Source organism: Plutella xylostella, chromosome 9 (genome assembly GCF_932276165.1).
Source record: "Plutella xylostella chromosome 9, ilPluXylo3.1, whole genome shotgun sequence".
NCBI lineage: Eukaryota > Metazoa > Arthropoda > Insecta > Lepidoptera > Plutellidae > Plutella > Plutella xylostella.
Window position 1 is genome coordinate 5,133,795 of NC_063989.1, and position 15,733 is coordinate 5,149,527.

Here is a 15,733-nt window from a genome sequence, read left to right on the forward strand (position 1 = left end):
GAATAGAATAGGTATATGACATGATTACTTCTTAATACACTCACGGGCAATGAAAAGGTTCCAATGAGATAAGCAACAAATTACTTCGAAACGGAAAATGCTAGCTTAATGACGTCTTCTGCAACATTGAAGTACATTAACAGAGCATCAGGATATTACCAACTAAAAGCGGTAATATTTTTTTCCAATATTAAATTAAATCTTTGAAAAAATTGGGATCGTTTGGTGTCAGCATTTTGTGAGTGGAACTTTTTCATTGCCCGTGAGTGTACTTAATTTGTTAACAAAGAATAAATATTACACTAACGTAAAATACCAAACTGTAAAAACGCTAACAAAGTATTCTTCTCACATAAATTGAGTAAGTAATACTTTAGATATATCATAAAAAATACTCTTAAAATTAGGAGTATACTCGCTGATCAAAAACAGAATCATAAACAACACATTCCGAACCTATTTCACAGAAATATTTAATTAATTAGAACCATAAACTCAGCGGTACGCGTATCACCTCGTGTCATAGTCGGCGCGACAAAAGGCCAACAATTATGTGGACATCATCATCAGAATGTCAACAGTCCAATATGGACCATAGCTCTCCCAAATAAGGATGGTTATAGAAGAAACGTGATGCATCTAAATTGGTCGGTCAAGTATCTACCTGCGCGTAAGCAACCTGTGTGGTCCAATAGTGATGCGTTGATGAACTTCCACCAATCAGAGCGTGAGTATGCAGCGCCATCTAGAAGATGGATACAACATTATGTTATATTGTTAATTTGGATTGTTTTGTTAACTCATGAGTCAGCAGTATTATTCATCAAGTCATCAATGCTGACCTTGAGTACGGACTGTCGATGCTTTGGATTGCTATGCAATCGTTATACTTACCTAAATCAATTCTTCTACTTAGCTTGTCGGTAAAAATCAAATGGCCAGGAGTTGAATGGGCCACGAATTGTTAACGTAGTGGAATGATAGCCAGATTAGCCAGTTAGAATTATTTAATTGTCTATGAAAGCTACTACTAAACTACAGTAAGAAAAAAATACGTTAGAAAATGAGTAATAAGTATACATTATTTTTATAATAAAATATTCATATTATTCATGTCTTGAGAAATTGCGGAAATGTTTATTCATAAACAAAGTTATAAACATAATTAATATGGACACTAATTCATTAAAAGTGTCAAAGGCTATCGTTATCAGAGCAATTTGAATTAATGGATGAAGATTTTACAACTGTTTTCACACACTAAAATTGTTTTAATTCATAATAATTTATTAATAACATACTTACAACTAGGTTACATTTTCTATCAAATGGTTGGATCACATCTTGAAAGAGTCAACACGTTTCAAAATAGGTAGGTAAGGTACCTACTAAGATGAATAAATGAAATAGATCAGTTATGAAACCTATAGAGCTTCCACTATGTTATTGTATTCTTGACGTTTCCTTATGTCTGGTAAGTAAAGTTGGTTTTCCTTTGCAGTCATCAAATATGTATGGGATTTCGACTGTCAAGAAACCAATAATATAATGGACAGAGTATAATTCCAAAAGAATCTTTGAAGAAAGAAAACCTAATATTCGTCTCAGTGACAGTAATTAAGTATATTCAGAAATATAAGGTATATTTAGAGTTAGTAACAGAATTAAATTGATATTTATGAAGACAACTTACATAATAAAATTGCTATAAATACTGAAATACTTAAGTATTTTAAGCAATATTATTATATTGTCTTCATAAATGTCAATTTAACCACAATTATTTTTTAAATTAATATTTTTTTAACTATCAATTTTATTAAAATGCATCTGCAATATTAATAACCATTTTTACGTTAATAGATTTTAATTAAATTAAAAATGTAAGTTACTAGGTAGATTCTTTATTGATGCACAAATAAACCTGCTATATTACCAAAAAATATAATGGCAAACGATAAAGTTTGAAATTAAATTTGGATAATTTTATTATACCTATTTCTTACATAATTTTGGTAGGTACTTACCACCATATTGTTTCTTAAACTACTCAGGTACTATCATGCTAGTATTAATACACTCCCGTGCAATGAAAAAGTTCCACTCACAAAATGCCGACACCAAACGACCCCAATTTTTTCAAACATTTAATTTGAAAATATTACTATTTTTACTTGTTGATATCCTGATGCATTCTTAAATGTGCTTCAATGTTTCAGAAGGTGTCCTTTTCCGTTTAGGAGTGCCTAATTCTGTGCTTTTCTCGCTGGAACCTTTTCATTACCCGTGAGTGTTTATAGTTTAAGGGTCTGCAATAGGGAATCGAGGGTTGGCATTGTCATAGAATTATGTAGTAAATGATGCTCTACAGCCTTGAAAAAAATCACACAGGTAGTTGAAGAGTCTAGCTAGGTGCTGAATCATTCGAATTTAAGTAAATGATTATGGATAACTGTAAAATAATTTCAGAATATCAAGAAAAACCAGTCAATCACACTCCCGTATTGTAACAACTGTGTCGTAATTATTAAGAATTTTCATATGATTTTTATCATATTATAAAGTTAAAGGCTTGGACTAGGCGCTAAATACCTTGTTTTTTAATAAACACACACTTATTTTGTGTAAATTAATCCCAAACTTGAGCAATTTTTTTCCCTCAAATCTTCATACAAATATCTATGGCGGCTTTCTGTGTTATAAAATCATAAACACAAGTGACGTTTGACTCAGTTGGCCGCTGGCCTCCAAAGAAGGGTCACGTCGGTTTAGGCAGCACTGACAGCTCGCGATCTTATCGTGTACAGATACAAAATCACTGCACATTGGTTGTCATTGCACTTTTTCAACTTTTATGACACCAACATAATTTGATTTGAAATTGAGGAAGCATAATTCTTCCAGTATATTCAATACATTAAATTAAATTAGATAGTGTGCAATATTCTCGTGATATTACAGTCTCGTAAAGGTCTGATGAGGAGCAGGAATATAGCGAATGGATCTAAGTGATGACAATACGCACGAACATTAGGTTAGGGATCAAAAATACAGTCTCTTGGTGCTGGTTGAGGTATGGTCTCGTGAGGATCTGATGAGGGCAGTAACACGGTGGTGGCTCAATTTTATTTCAAAGATGTTAATAGCTAAAAGCATCGAGTTTGGGCTATTAAGTATGTTTTTCAGAGAGAGAGAAAGAGATTTTGTTTTTCCTCTGGATGTGTTAGGTTTACTGGGTTTACTAAGTTCATTCTGTTAATGGCATCAAGTTGTTATGTGTTCATAAGTAATAATTATTTATTAACAAAATGCTGTTGATTCTCCACGAAAATGTAAAAATAAAAATAAAATAAATAAAAATAAATTCGTAACGTAAAATTAAAAACAAACGATAGATGGCGTGATTTGAAGATAAAGATACATTTTTTCGACACATAGACAGCAACAACAAAAAAAATACAGATTTAAAGAAAAGAAACACATACTTATACAAAACAACAAAGAAAAAAAAAGGATACACATCAAAATAACTGGAAAAAATATAAGCCCCAATTTACTTGTGTGGGACAGGGAGTACCATAATATTTTTTTTGGGGTACTCCCCATCTATGCGAAATATAAGCTTGATATCTTTACCCGTTTCTGAGAAAAAGGGCGGTGACAGACAGTCAGTCAGACAGACGGACAACAAAGAGATCCTATAACGGTTGCTTTTTTTCTTTTGACGTTCGAAACCCTAAAATTAAGTAAAAATATTATGCTGCCAAAAAATGTACTTACAGGTATTGAAAAAGCGGTATATAAACAAATTATACCAGCAGAGGGTTCACCATTTAGCTGAATGTTACTTAGAAAACGGCCTTGAGTGGCGGTCAAGTTGGTCCCCGCCTGCGATACTTTCCATTAACATTGGGACTCGTTTTCATGTTTTTAGCGTACAGTCAGGTTTTTAGTTTTTTATAATTGTATTTTTTTATTTGTAACTTTTTAGTTGTTTTTATTTTATGAATTTTTACGTCGGTAGGTAGTTCATGATCATTTTTTATTTCAATAATTTTGGTGTTGTTATTTAAATACCTTCAATATGCATATTTTTGTAATGTGAAAATCAAGTCCTTTCATTTGATACCTTACACGGCAAAGTTGAATTATTATTTTTTCGATCATCACGTTATGTCCTCAAGAGGGCGCTATGTACATTTTAATGGAACGTCACATAGCCTATAGCCATCGCGCCATCAATACGCTTCTAACAATACCTCATACATCAAAATCTATCAAGCCGTTTAGGCTACAGGAGGGAACAAAGAAACAGACAAACATACATATATACATACATACAATCAAAAAACATTACCCTCCTCCTTCGGCAGTCGGGTAAAAAGGAGTAAGACAGGGGGTCATTCTGAACTTTTGCTCTACGAGTTTTGGAAATTAACAAAAAAAAACCTTTTTCATAGAAACTTTGTTGGACATGTGACTTTTTACCATGGAAAACGAATATTTTTTTTCGCGAATTTGCAAATCTCGTAGAACAAAAGTTGTTCAGAATGACCCCTTGAGTCATCCCCTTTTGGCTTAGTATAGCCCTTTTGCGACACTATGTATTTACTTTGCTTTGTCGTCGGGGTTCAGTTGGCTGGAGGATGCCCGAAACTTATTATCTACACTTTAATACTTTTAGTTACCTTTCTACAAGTAAATACCACATTTGTTTGAGAAAGCTAATCGGGTTCCGAGTATAGAGTAAAGTGGCACCCCTATTAATTTCTACTCTTTCCTGGTGCCTACCAGTGTAAGTAAGAATTATACTTACTTACCCTAAAATCACCCAAAATGTACTTGAACATAATTGTCAATAAAGTTGGCGAGTAAAAGTTTATCGACCCACTGTGCAAACTTACATGTGTGCGTGTCACTGCGTGTGCTGTGTGAAGAGCATTGAAAACCCAAAATTGGCGCGGCACGTCACCCTGTACGGGCCCTTAAGCTTCACCATAGTTGGCCAACTATTATAAGAATACTATACTATCCAGAAAGTAAACAGTCATATATAAGGTTTTGTCAACTAATCGTCGTCGTGTAACGAAGCGGTATAAATACCACAAAGCATAATAATGGACCTACTAATATTATGGATATAATCATAGAATAACGAGTACTAGTACCACAGCCACAGCTAGTACTGTACTTGTTATTATATGATATAATATAATAAATACCAAATTTATAATTAACCACAATATGCTATTATGTCAACTTTCTGATCATAACGCGTATATTTACAATTTTATTGTGCCACTGAAGCGTATACTGTACCTACATATTGCTGAAACGAACTTATTTCTGGACGGCCAGTTGCAAGGTCGAACGGCGTTGCTAATTTTCAATACCTGGTCAGAGTTACCAACACTAGACTACTAGATGATTGTTGATGCTATTTCCAATAGATGAAGATTTGAAATAAAAATATAATGAATTGAAAACATTCAAAACAGACATAAATATGTTTGTTGTTGTATAATATTTGTTGGCCAAAATTGCCTAAGAAAATGATTAAAAAAGTATAATGAAATATCAGATAGTTAAATATGAACACAATTTCCTGAAAGAACTAATTTTGCTTAATTTTTTTCTTAAGCGAACAAAAAAAATACAGTTACAGTCTGAAGTTCTAAATACATTCAATCCGTCATTGAAACTGTGCGAGGTAATGTTATAAAAAGTGCATTGTGTCAGCTCATACACCAATCACGTGCCAGGTACATAGGTACATATTATGTATTAGGTACATTATCACGTGGCGATACGTTATCCATGTCCGCATGTAATTGAACGTTGAAAAATCATTTCTAGAGAAACCGCGAATGCCGTTTATTATGTATGCTACAGAAACTACGTTCGTCATCTACAATTGGCTTTGTAGACAAGGTTTTATCTATCAACAATGTTGTGTGCCTGTGTCTCATTGAAAATATGTTTGTGATCAGCATCAGGCACTGTTGCTATCCTACTACAGAGTTCACACACCACTGAAGTTTTCAACGTTTTTATTATTTACTCTTTGGTTGCACTCATACAAATAAACGTCCGATAGGGATCAGGAACTAACCGAGGTTCCTGATATTTCCGTAAAACTTCAGTCGTGGGGTTTTCGGAAGATTACCGGAACAAAAATAACTCATCATAGCCCAAAAATGCCATTTGTGTTCTCAATAACTAATTAAACCGATTATCGGTTTAAAACATAATAAAATAACGTTTTCAACGATTACCAAAAAAACTGTCATACGTTCCACGTGCCACATTACTCATTAGGGGCCGTCCATTAATCACGTGAGGTCGTTTTTCTCATTTTTTGACCCCCCCCTCCCCCCTGGTGATATTTGGTGAGGTTTGGGACCAACCTCCCCTCCCCTCCCCTGGATCACGTGTATTTTTTTGGAAGTCTATGTAAAGGCAATTTTTGACTAGAAAAAATATAGGTCATACTACAAATCGTTAAAATTTTTGCGCCGTCCAAAATAGCGGTTCAGAAATACCAATTTTTTGACAAAAAATTAATACACGTGATGTCTAACGAGAACCCCCCTCCCCCCTCGTGAAGTTTCGTGAGGTTTTCAGTACCCCCTCCCCCCCCCCTTTGAGCCTCACGTGATTAATGGACGGCCCCTTACAGCAAGGTAAGTTAAGTACATAATGAACAAATACACAAACCTGAAGGCACTTCCTTAAGGTCACCTACTTGTAGCTCTGCTGCGGCTGCGGTCAGGGTCAAAGCCTCATAGACATGTCGAAATACATGCCAGTAAGTATATAAAACCATCGTTTCATGTTGGTATTTACTATGTACCTATAATTGCAGTTGGTTTATACCCATGTTACCCAACCGTTGGCTGATTCTGTTGTGCTATCATGATGGTACCTAGTTTAGCGACATCCACTTCGCAAATAAATGAGATATTATGATGTAAACAGAGTAAAAATACGTTTTCGAGCTGGAATCGTGTACGAAGGGTTCCGTACCATTTTCTATTAGAGTACGTATAGTTACACATCTTTTTGCCAGCAACAACAGTATCTGAAAAATGTGGAATGAATGACAAATTGATGTATCTGGTGTAATTAATTAATTTTGCAAATTATTAAAATACATTGCTGAAATACAAACGAAGATCAGATGGTCTACGGTATTACGAGTTCTTACGTAGAAGAAGAATCATTAAAAACTAGTTAATAAGCTTAAAATCATTGTAATAGTAAAAATCTAGTGCTAATTCAAGTAACTAAAGTGAATTTTGTGCCTCACGACATAGTTATAACCTAATTGGTGAGCTTGGAAATTGGACTCACCGGTGACCTGTCAAATTTCGAATTTGCAACGAAATATCAGGCGAGTATTGTGTAAAATTATCTATAATTATTAAGTATTTTCTCCCCTTAGTCTTAATATCTTGTCTAATTCTATATAACCACCTATTACAACGTTATTTTCCGTTTATTTTGTATTTCCTACCCTTTTTTTTCATTACTAATTTGCTACTATAATTTAGTATTTTCACTTTAGTATTCCTATCTATCAATAACTGTAGTCTCCCTATGTTTCATTGTTATACTTTCTATTTCATTTCAATTTAATCACAATATAGTTAGAAGAACAAGTTGCAGTATAGAATTTATATATTATATTTTTTAAAACTTGTGTTGTAGGTTTTATTTTTTTCATAAGTACTAACATAACCTTGTCCCCATCCCTGTAGTCTTGGTTTAGGTACTTTAGGGACATAAATCCTTCTATGACTCGTGTGCTCGTTTCACTTGACTAATATGTGGAAGTGAATTTGAATGCCTATACTTGTTACATAGATAACTAACATTCACTTCCTTAGACTAGCTTAGCTACCAAATAAGTAAACTAGGTACTTTTTATGCTTATATAATTACATAAATATATATATTTTCTTATTTTTAATATCTTTTAACACCTTGTTGTCCTGTAATCATTGTAACAGTGATAAACAATTTCATATGTCACTAGTTTAACTACCAATCTTCATTATCTATCGATATACTACCGTACTCCCCCGTGTGGTTTCAGGAAACTACCAAAGATGATGACCCGTGGGAAAGCACAAACCCGTGACCTGGAGCTCCAGCTGAGGAACACACTCGAAGACCTTAAAGCATCTCGAGACCTGTCTGATCAACTGATGAAAGAACGGGAAGAAAATGAGAAGGAATTTGAATGTCTCTTGAAAAAGAACACATCCCTGAAGAATGTTGTGACCGAGTTAGATATCCAATGTCAGGACTTGCAAGGCAAATGTGACGAGTTGAGTAACTTGCTACACTCATACCAGCAATGCCAAGATATACACGAAGTCACCCTGTCTCAGATTCACAGCCTTGAACAACAGCTGGCAGAGTCAAATGCTGAAATCCACAGACTGAATGAGAAGAAACAGCATGATGCAAATAATGAAACAATGGCCTTGTATGACGAACTAGTTAGCTCCCACTCAAAAACTGTGCCTACAATAGACCTAACCACACCTTGTAAGGAACTGCAATATGATGATTGTTGTGAAAAGAAAATCAAGATAATAGGTGCAAATAAACTAAAGAAATATTGTAGAATAAATAGATTTATAAGTAGAACTAAGAAAACAATCAAGAAATATAAGACCATCCCACACCAACCTTTAAAAACAGAAAAGGTGAGACTTGGAACACTGGTCCAAAAATACGAGAAAGAAATTTCTAAACAAAACCAGGAGCTCGCAGACTGCAACGAACAGTACGAGATAAATATGGCGATGCTACAACAAAGACTAAATAACTTGAAGTTAGTCTTTAACACTCCAAGGGTACCATCTACTGAGGAAAACACCACCAGCTCCCAGATGTCAGCGGCTCTGGCTCTATCAGAGGCCACCCAAGATGCATCACCTATCCAGCCTGCTACCAATACTTCACTGGGCACTCATACCGGTGACATTGCCAAGCAGCTGCAGCAGTCCACCCCGGCCTCCACCACGTGCACTCCAGATGAGTTCCGGCCAGATGGATTCTGCAACGACGAGCCCGCCACGCCATCACTCTATACTCCAATGTCAAAGCAGCCCGCAGTGACCCCAGCCTCGTCTTCATGTACCAGTCTGCAAGAAGAAGCCCCATCGAGTAGCTACAGTTGTTCTCCTTATGAGACAATTGTTTTTTCTGATAAGTTAGGTAGTAAAATGGGCTATATGCTGAACGACTATCTCAGGCAAAAAGTAGTTAATATATGTATGCCAGGTGCCTCATTTAAGCAAATTGTAGATAGGATAGTGTCAGGGCAATACAGCTTGAATACTACAATAGTATTACTAGTAGGAAATAGCATAGAAGTAGAGAAAGAGGACATAATTCAATGTTATGACGCACTTTCTTCTATTAATGTTAGGAAAACCATTATTTGTGCTTTCCCTTACTCCACCTCACGGACTACAAAGCAGAATAATTACATAGGTGATTTAAATATGTTATTATTTAACATGACCTTTGGTGACAGAGAAAGAATGATGTATTTCGATACAAATAAATTTATTCATAATTTTATTTTGACTAAGAGTACATTATTTGTACCTAAGTTTTATAAGCGACAGATAGCTAAATTGTTAGCTTACAATATTTATGACCCTGTTATAAGTAGTATAACAGAAGTAGGACCAACTGATACGATAGTTAGTAGTAATACTAATGTAAATTTAAACTGCCATGCACGACAAGAGATGAGCAACTGAGAGTTGTATTTATTTATTTATTTATTTAAGGCACATCAACAGTACATGTTACAATACACTTACAAAAAAAAGGTTAGAGAGGTACTTATCTATAACATGTACCAATTACAGATATGCTCAACACTTTTCATATATGCACATAACAAAACATAAATATAAACACAATCAAATACAGTTTAAAATTAAAAAAAGAGATAGAAACAAAACTTTGCTTACATTCTTAAAAATTTCTGACACTTAACAGATAAGTCTATAAACTTATTTAAACTATAAAAACAAAACAATTTCTTAACACTAACATTCAGTTGTACACCAGAACATTCAGGGGCTTTCTCGCAAACTTCTAATGCTAGAGTTATTTTTAGAACAATACGACATAGACATAATTTGTATTACTGAGCATCACCTTAAAAATGATGACATGAATTTTAATGTAAAAAATTATAATGTTATTAGCTCATTTAATAGGAAATCGTTAGACAAAGGAGGATCATTAATATTTGTAAAGAAAAATTTAAAATGTAAGGATAGGAAAGATATTGTAAAATTATCGGTCGAAAGAATAGCTGAACTAGCTTGTGTTGAGATGGACAAGTATATAATTTTAAGCGTGTACAGGCCCCCCTCTTCTGACTATAAAGTATTTGAGAAAGTGATGGAGGATAGTCTTACCATCTTATCTAAGAGCTCAAAACAAGTGGTCGTGGTGGGAGATTTTAATATTGATTTATTAGTTGAGACTTCTATGAAATGTTGTATAATTAATTTGTTCAAGTCATATAATTTAAGTAATGTCTTCCTGGAACCTACCAGAATTACTCCCACCTCAGCCACTTGTATTGATAATATTTACTGTAATTGTGATTTTACTAATCATTCTGTAATCAATTGCTTACCATCCGACCACAGTGGGCAAATTATTACGTTTCCTTGTACTTTTGAACGTAAGTCAGCCACTTTCAAGTTCAGACCAGTAACATCATACAGAATTGATAAGTTTAAATCTCGATTGAACAGTAAACTTGACTATTGTAGAAGCTCTGAAAGAAATCCCAATGATGCCTTTAAGGAAATATTTCAAGGTTTGTCTCAAGAATTTGAAAACGTGTTCACTAAGAAAGAAGTAGATGTTAATTGTAAACTAAGTCTTAATGACTGGGCAACATCGGGAATTTATAAGAGCAGACGTAAATTATATGATCTCTATGAACAGCGTACATTTACTCATGACGATAACTTTAGAGATTATGTAAAGAAATATACAAAGATATTCAAAGCCGTTTGCCACCAAGCTAAATCAGATTATATAAATAGAAAGATTAAAAACTCTAATAACAAGATTAAAACCGTATGGAATATCATTAATACTGAAACCGGGAAGAATAAACCACGTGATTTAAATTTTGAACTTAAAATTAATGATAAAATTGTTTCATCTAGTGAAGAAGTGGCTTCCGTCTTTGAAGATTTTTTCCGTAGTATACCGTTAGCTACAACTGAGAACCTTGTTTCATCTTGCGCTGAAGCTGAACGTTTGCTAAGAGGGAATGCACCGCCTTGCGATCTCGACTTTCAATTTCATGGTATAAATACACAGACCATAATTACCACTTATAAAGAATTAAATTTAAAAATGACAGAAGATTTATGGGGCATGTCCGTTAAAGTTATTAGTCATGTTATTGATATCCTAGCACCCCACTTGGCTAATCTTTTTAACAGATGCATTGAGGTCGGTGTATTCCCCGATTTGATGAAACTTAGTAAACTAATACCGCTTTTTAAATCTGGTGAGAAAAATGATCCCAATAATTTTAGGCCTGTATCAGTTTTGCCAGTACTGAGTAAAATATTTGAAAAAATTATGCTGCATCAAATGCTTTCGCACTTTAGTATTCACGGCCTTCTCCATAACCAACAGTTCGGTTTCACCAAAGGTCGATCTACAACTGACGCTGGTGTCGCGTTGGTCAAACACATATTTAGTGCTTGGGAGGAACGTCTTGATGCTGTGGGTGTATTTTGCGATCTATCGAAAGCATTTGATTGTGTGGATCATGCCACTCTACTTATGAAACTTAAATATTATGGGCTAACTGGCAAAGCTCTTACATTATTGGAATCATACTTGAGCAACAGAACTCAACTAGTTGACATAAATGGAGTGCGTTCGGCTGGCTGTCCTGTCAGTATGGGTGTTCCCCAAGGCTCGATTTTAGGACCATTCTTGTTTCTTGTATATGTTAACGATTTACCGTTTTTGGTAGATAAATTATGTGAGATAGTACTGTTTGCTGATGATACTTCACTTATATTTAAGTTGAAGCGACAAGAAGTCAATTTTGACAATGCAAACAGTACTCTTTCCATAGTTGCTAATTGGTTCACTGTAAATAATTTAGCTCTTAACTCCAAGAAAACAAAATGTATTAAATTCACTTTGCCTAATGTAAGACAAGTAGAGACATATTTGACATTGAATAACGATAAGCTAGAGTTAGTAAATGAAACGGTATTCCTGGGTATTACAATTGACTCAAAGTTGCAATGGGGACCCCATATTGAGAGGATAGCCGGTAGATTGAGTTCTGCAGCTTATGCGGTTAGAACCATTAGACAGTTAACAGATGTAGATACAGCCAGGCTTGTGTATTTTAGTTATTTTCATAGTGTTATGTCTTACGGAATTCTATTGTGGGGACGAGCGGCTGACATTAATCAAATCTTTGTTCTGCAAAAACGAGCAATTCGAGCCATATATGTATTAGGGTCTAGAATTTCATTAAGAGATACGTTTAAGGAAATAGGTATACTAACTGTTCCATGCCAATATATTTATGAAAATATTATGTATGTTCGTAAAAACTTAAATTCATTTAGTAAAGTAGGAGCCACTCACGGTATTGAGACCAGAAACAAAAATAAGTTGCTTTTCCCCACACTCAGACTTTCGAAAACAAACACATCATTCATGGGGAACTGTATACGCTTTTATAATAAATTATCAAATGAAGCAATAAACCTTACTGAGCAAAAATTTAAGAATTATGTTAAAGCTACATTATGTAGTAAAGCTTACTATACTATAAATGATTATTTAAACGACAAAAACGCGTGGTCTTGTCCACCTCAGCTAAGGCTATTGAAAAAATGAAATGGATATAGGTACTTAAGTAAAATTGTAGGTACTAGATATAAGTAAAAATTGTAATAGATTATAAGGAAAAAGTTGAAAAGATGCTCGAGGAGTTTCTTTCGCCATTTCTTTTCTTCTCAATGACGGGGCCTTTGTGAAATGGTGGTAGATGACTATCGACAAATAATTGTAAAATTTTACGTCGATTAAACCATTTGAATTTGAATTTTGAATTTGAAATTTGAATCAAAGTTACTCAGAAAATAAGGCAAGCAGAACTACTTTTTCTGACATCTTAAAGACGTCATCGCAATAAGGTCGTTCTCTTGCATTGGGTAATGTAAGGACAAATTTAAGTTACGTGAAGATTATTTCAGTTGTATAATTATTATTGTTCATTATATTGTAAGTATAATTTAGAGTCGTTATAGTGTAACAGATCTCACATTCTTGAGGTCGTGGACCTGAAAGTTCGATGATTGGACCCAAGACATCATTATTCTATTTTGTTTATTTTTGTGTATTTTTTTTTCAAATTTTGGGAGTAGTGTCATTGTACTAATCATTCAACAACTTATTAATCCATCATCGCTAATCCAACCAAAGAGCTCCAGACTTCACCAAACGTATCTTAAAACACTGCGAACTAACATATACATACAATTACAACGTGGATGTGACCTCATACATCGTATTGGAAACAATTGAAGACGTTTCTCACGACTCACGAGTGGGTAGTTCTCACATCGCCTGCTAGATGCACTGCTGATTGATCGTAACGGACTTCTGTATCAGACGAAACAAATGCCGAATGAGTTCACATGATTTAGGTGCAATCTGTATCGATGCCGTTTTATTTTGGAGGTTAATACTTTGATTATATATGTATAATATGATCACATTCATCACTAAACGATAATATTTTTTGTTTACAATTAAGACTTGAAAATGAAAATATTAGGCTCAGATTTTAACTGGATATCTTCAGGAGTTACCTACCGATACAAAGGGACAGACTAGTTAGTAGGACAGACGGGCCACTAAGTGATTTGATTGATTTAGGGAAACCTAAAAACAATTAACCTATTGGGTGTATTTAATGCATTCAACTCTTTTGTCGAACATTACATACATTAGGCCATCAATATTCAATAATTATTTATCTTTAGTAAATTGAATCGCTATCAAATTTTCGGTTCTAAGTTCTTTGATCTCCTGATGAACTTGTCATTATTGAATTGATTAGATTAGGTTATTATTATTTTTATTTATAGTTTATAATAATGGAATGACGATAGGCAATTAGGCAATATTATAGTATATGTGTACTGATGATGCTGTTATTTTAGCATCATATTGTGATTGACATTTTGATGTAATATGTAGGTATATTATGTAGGCAACTAGTTACAATAAGTAATTATACTAAGCGTGTTGATCATAAAAAAATATGCATTTTAACCATAGACTTAGTATAAGTATATACTAAGTCTATGATTTAAACTATATTTTTTGGTTTTCTGATATTGAATTGGTCTAGCTTTTTACAATTTGTTTATGGACTTTGTTAAAGGATTATTATTTGTAGTACAATTTGTTTATAAATGGACTTTGTTAAAGGATTATTATTTGTAGTGATGTCTCAATTGTACCGGCCTACTAATTTGCAAGGCTGATACCTGCACGAGATACCTTGATGGCTTATAATTCCAATGGTCTTCACGCCTTACGTTTCCCACGTATTCAACAATCAAACACATAACTTACAGTCTAATTCCACACTTACGTGCTGAGTAAGGGCTATTGAGTGTGGATGCACTAAACGTTTATTCATTACCTCGACCAATAATACCACAATAAGGTATTGAAAGATAATGTTATTGTTTATAGGTGTCAATGCTACGGATTTTAGTAGGAGTCTTCAAATCAGTCGTGTATTTGGTAAGTATACATTTAACGTTATACAGGTATTACCTGTACTTACATATAGTAAATGTGCATTCTGCTATTAACCCTTAACCACCTACCTCCGTCCCATCCTACCTAGGTATGTCAATTTCAAAGTAGGACCGTACGTAGGTATTTATTAGCAATCGATCGGTAGATAAGAGACTATTTCCATTTCATAACCTTGGGTGATTGCTGATATGTTTTTTTATATTTATTTTAATAATATTAACTTTCCTATGTAAGTACAAATACAAAAAAAAAAACAATCCTGTGGATCATATTTTCAGGCAAATTTTCCTTGGATGACTAACTAGACTAAGTGAATACACGGAACATATTCTTTAAGTCATTCCTCCACCCAAAGGTTGCCTGGAAGAGATCGCTTTTAGCGATAAGGCCGCCTATTGCTTTAACTCCGCTGTATAAATTGTTACTACAATCAATACCTCAAACCATCTTTCTCATACTCATACTCCAAGGGGTGGGTAACCAAGACCATACGCACGGACCGCACGGTGGACCAGCCTGACTTTAGACAATTTCAGTTTCACTCTAGTTACTTTCATCATGGGACTTATAAATAAAAACCTTAGGTAACTACGGTATTAATTCCCTAAACTAAATATTTCCACAAAGTTATAAAATGTTAAATTTTACTCATACCTATACCTATTCATATTCAATAAAACTACCTAACTGTTAATTTTAACGACATTGTAATCAAAATTAAAGAAACTGGTAATCTTATCATCCAATCTAAGCGAGATAGTTATTGACCCTTCCATATAGGTAGGTATGCAGTAGCTTTAAGTGTTAATTAAGTGCTAAATTGTTCACATAAAATGCAGATTTGGTTTGAAAA

General features: G+C 34.1%; 1 protein-coding gene across 1 annotated transcript; it reads left to right on the forward strand.

Annotated features, from left to right (window-relative positions):
* The first annotated feature begins 7,961 nt into the window (after nucleotides 1–7,961).
* On the forward strand, nucleotides 7,962–10,193 carry LOC125488992. Its single transcript, XM_048623183.1, has 2 exons — nucleotides 7,962–9,788; nucleotides 10,091–10,193. The coding sequence occupies exon 1, from the start codon at nucleotides 8,112–8,114 to the stop codon at nucleotides 9,783–9,785; it is 1,674 nt and encodes a 557-aa protein (XP_048479140.1). The 5' UTR covers nucleotides 7,962–8,111; the 3' UTR covers nucleotides 9,786–9,788; nucleotides 10,091–10,193.
* Nucleotides 10,194–15,733: the final 5,540 nt, after the last annotated feature.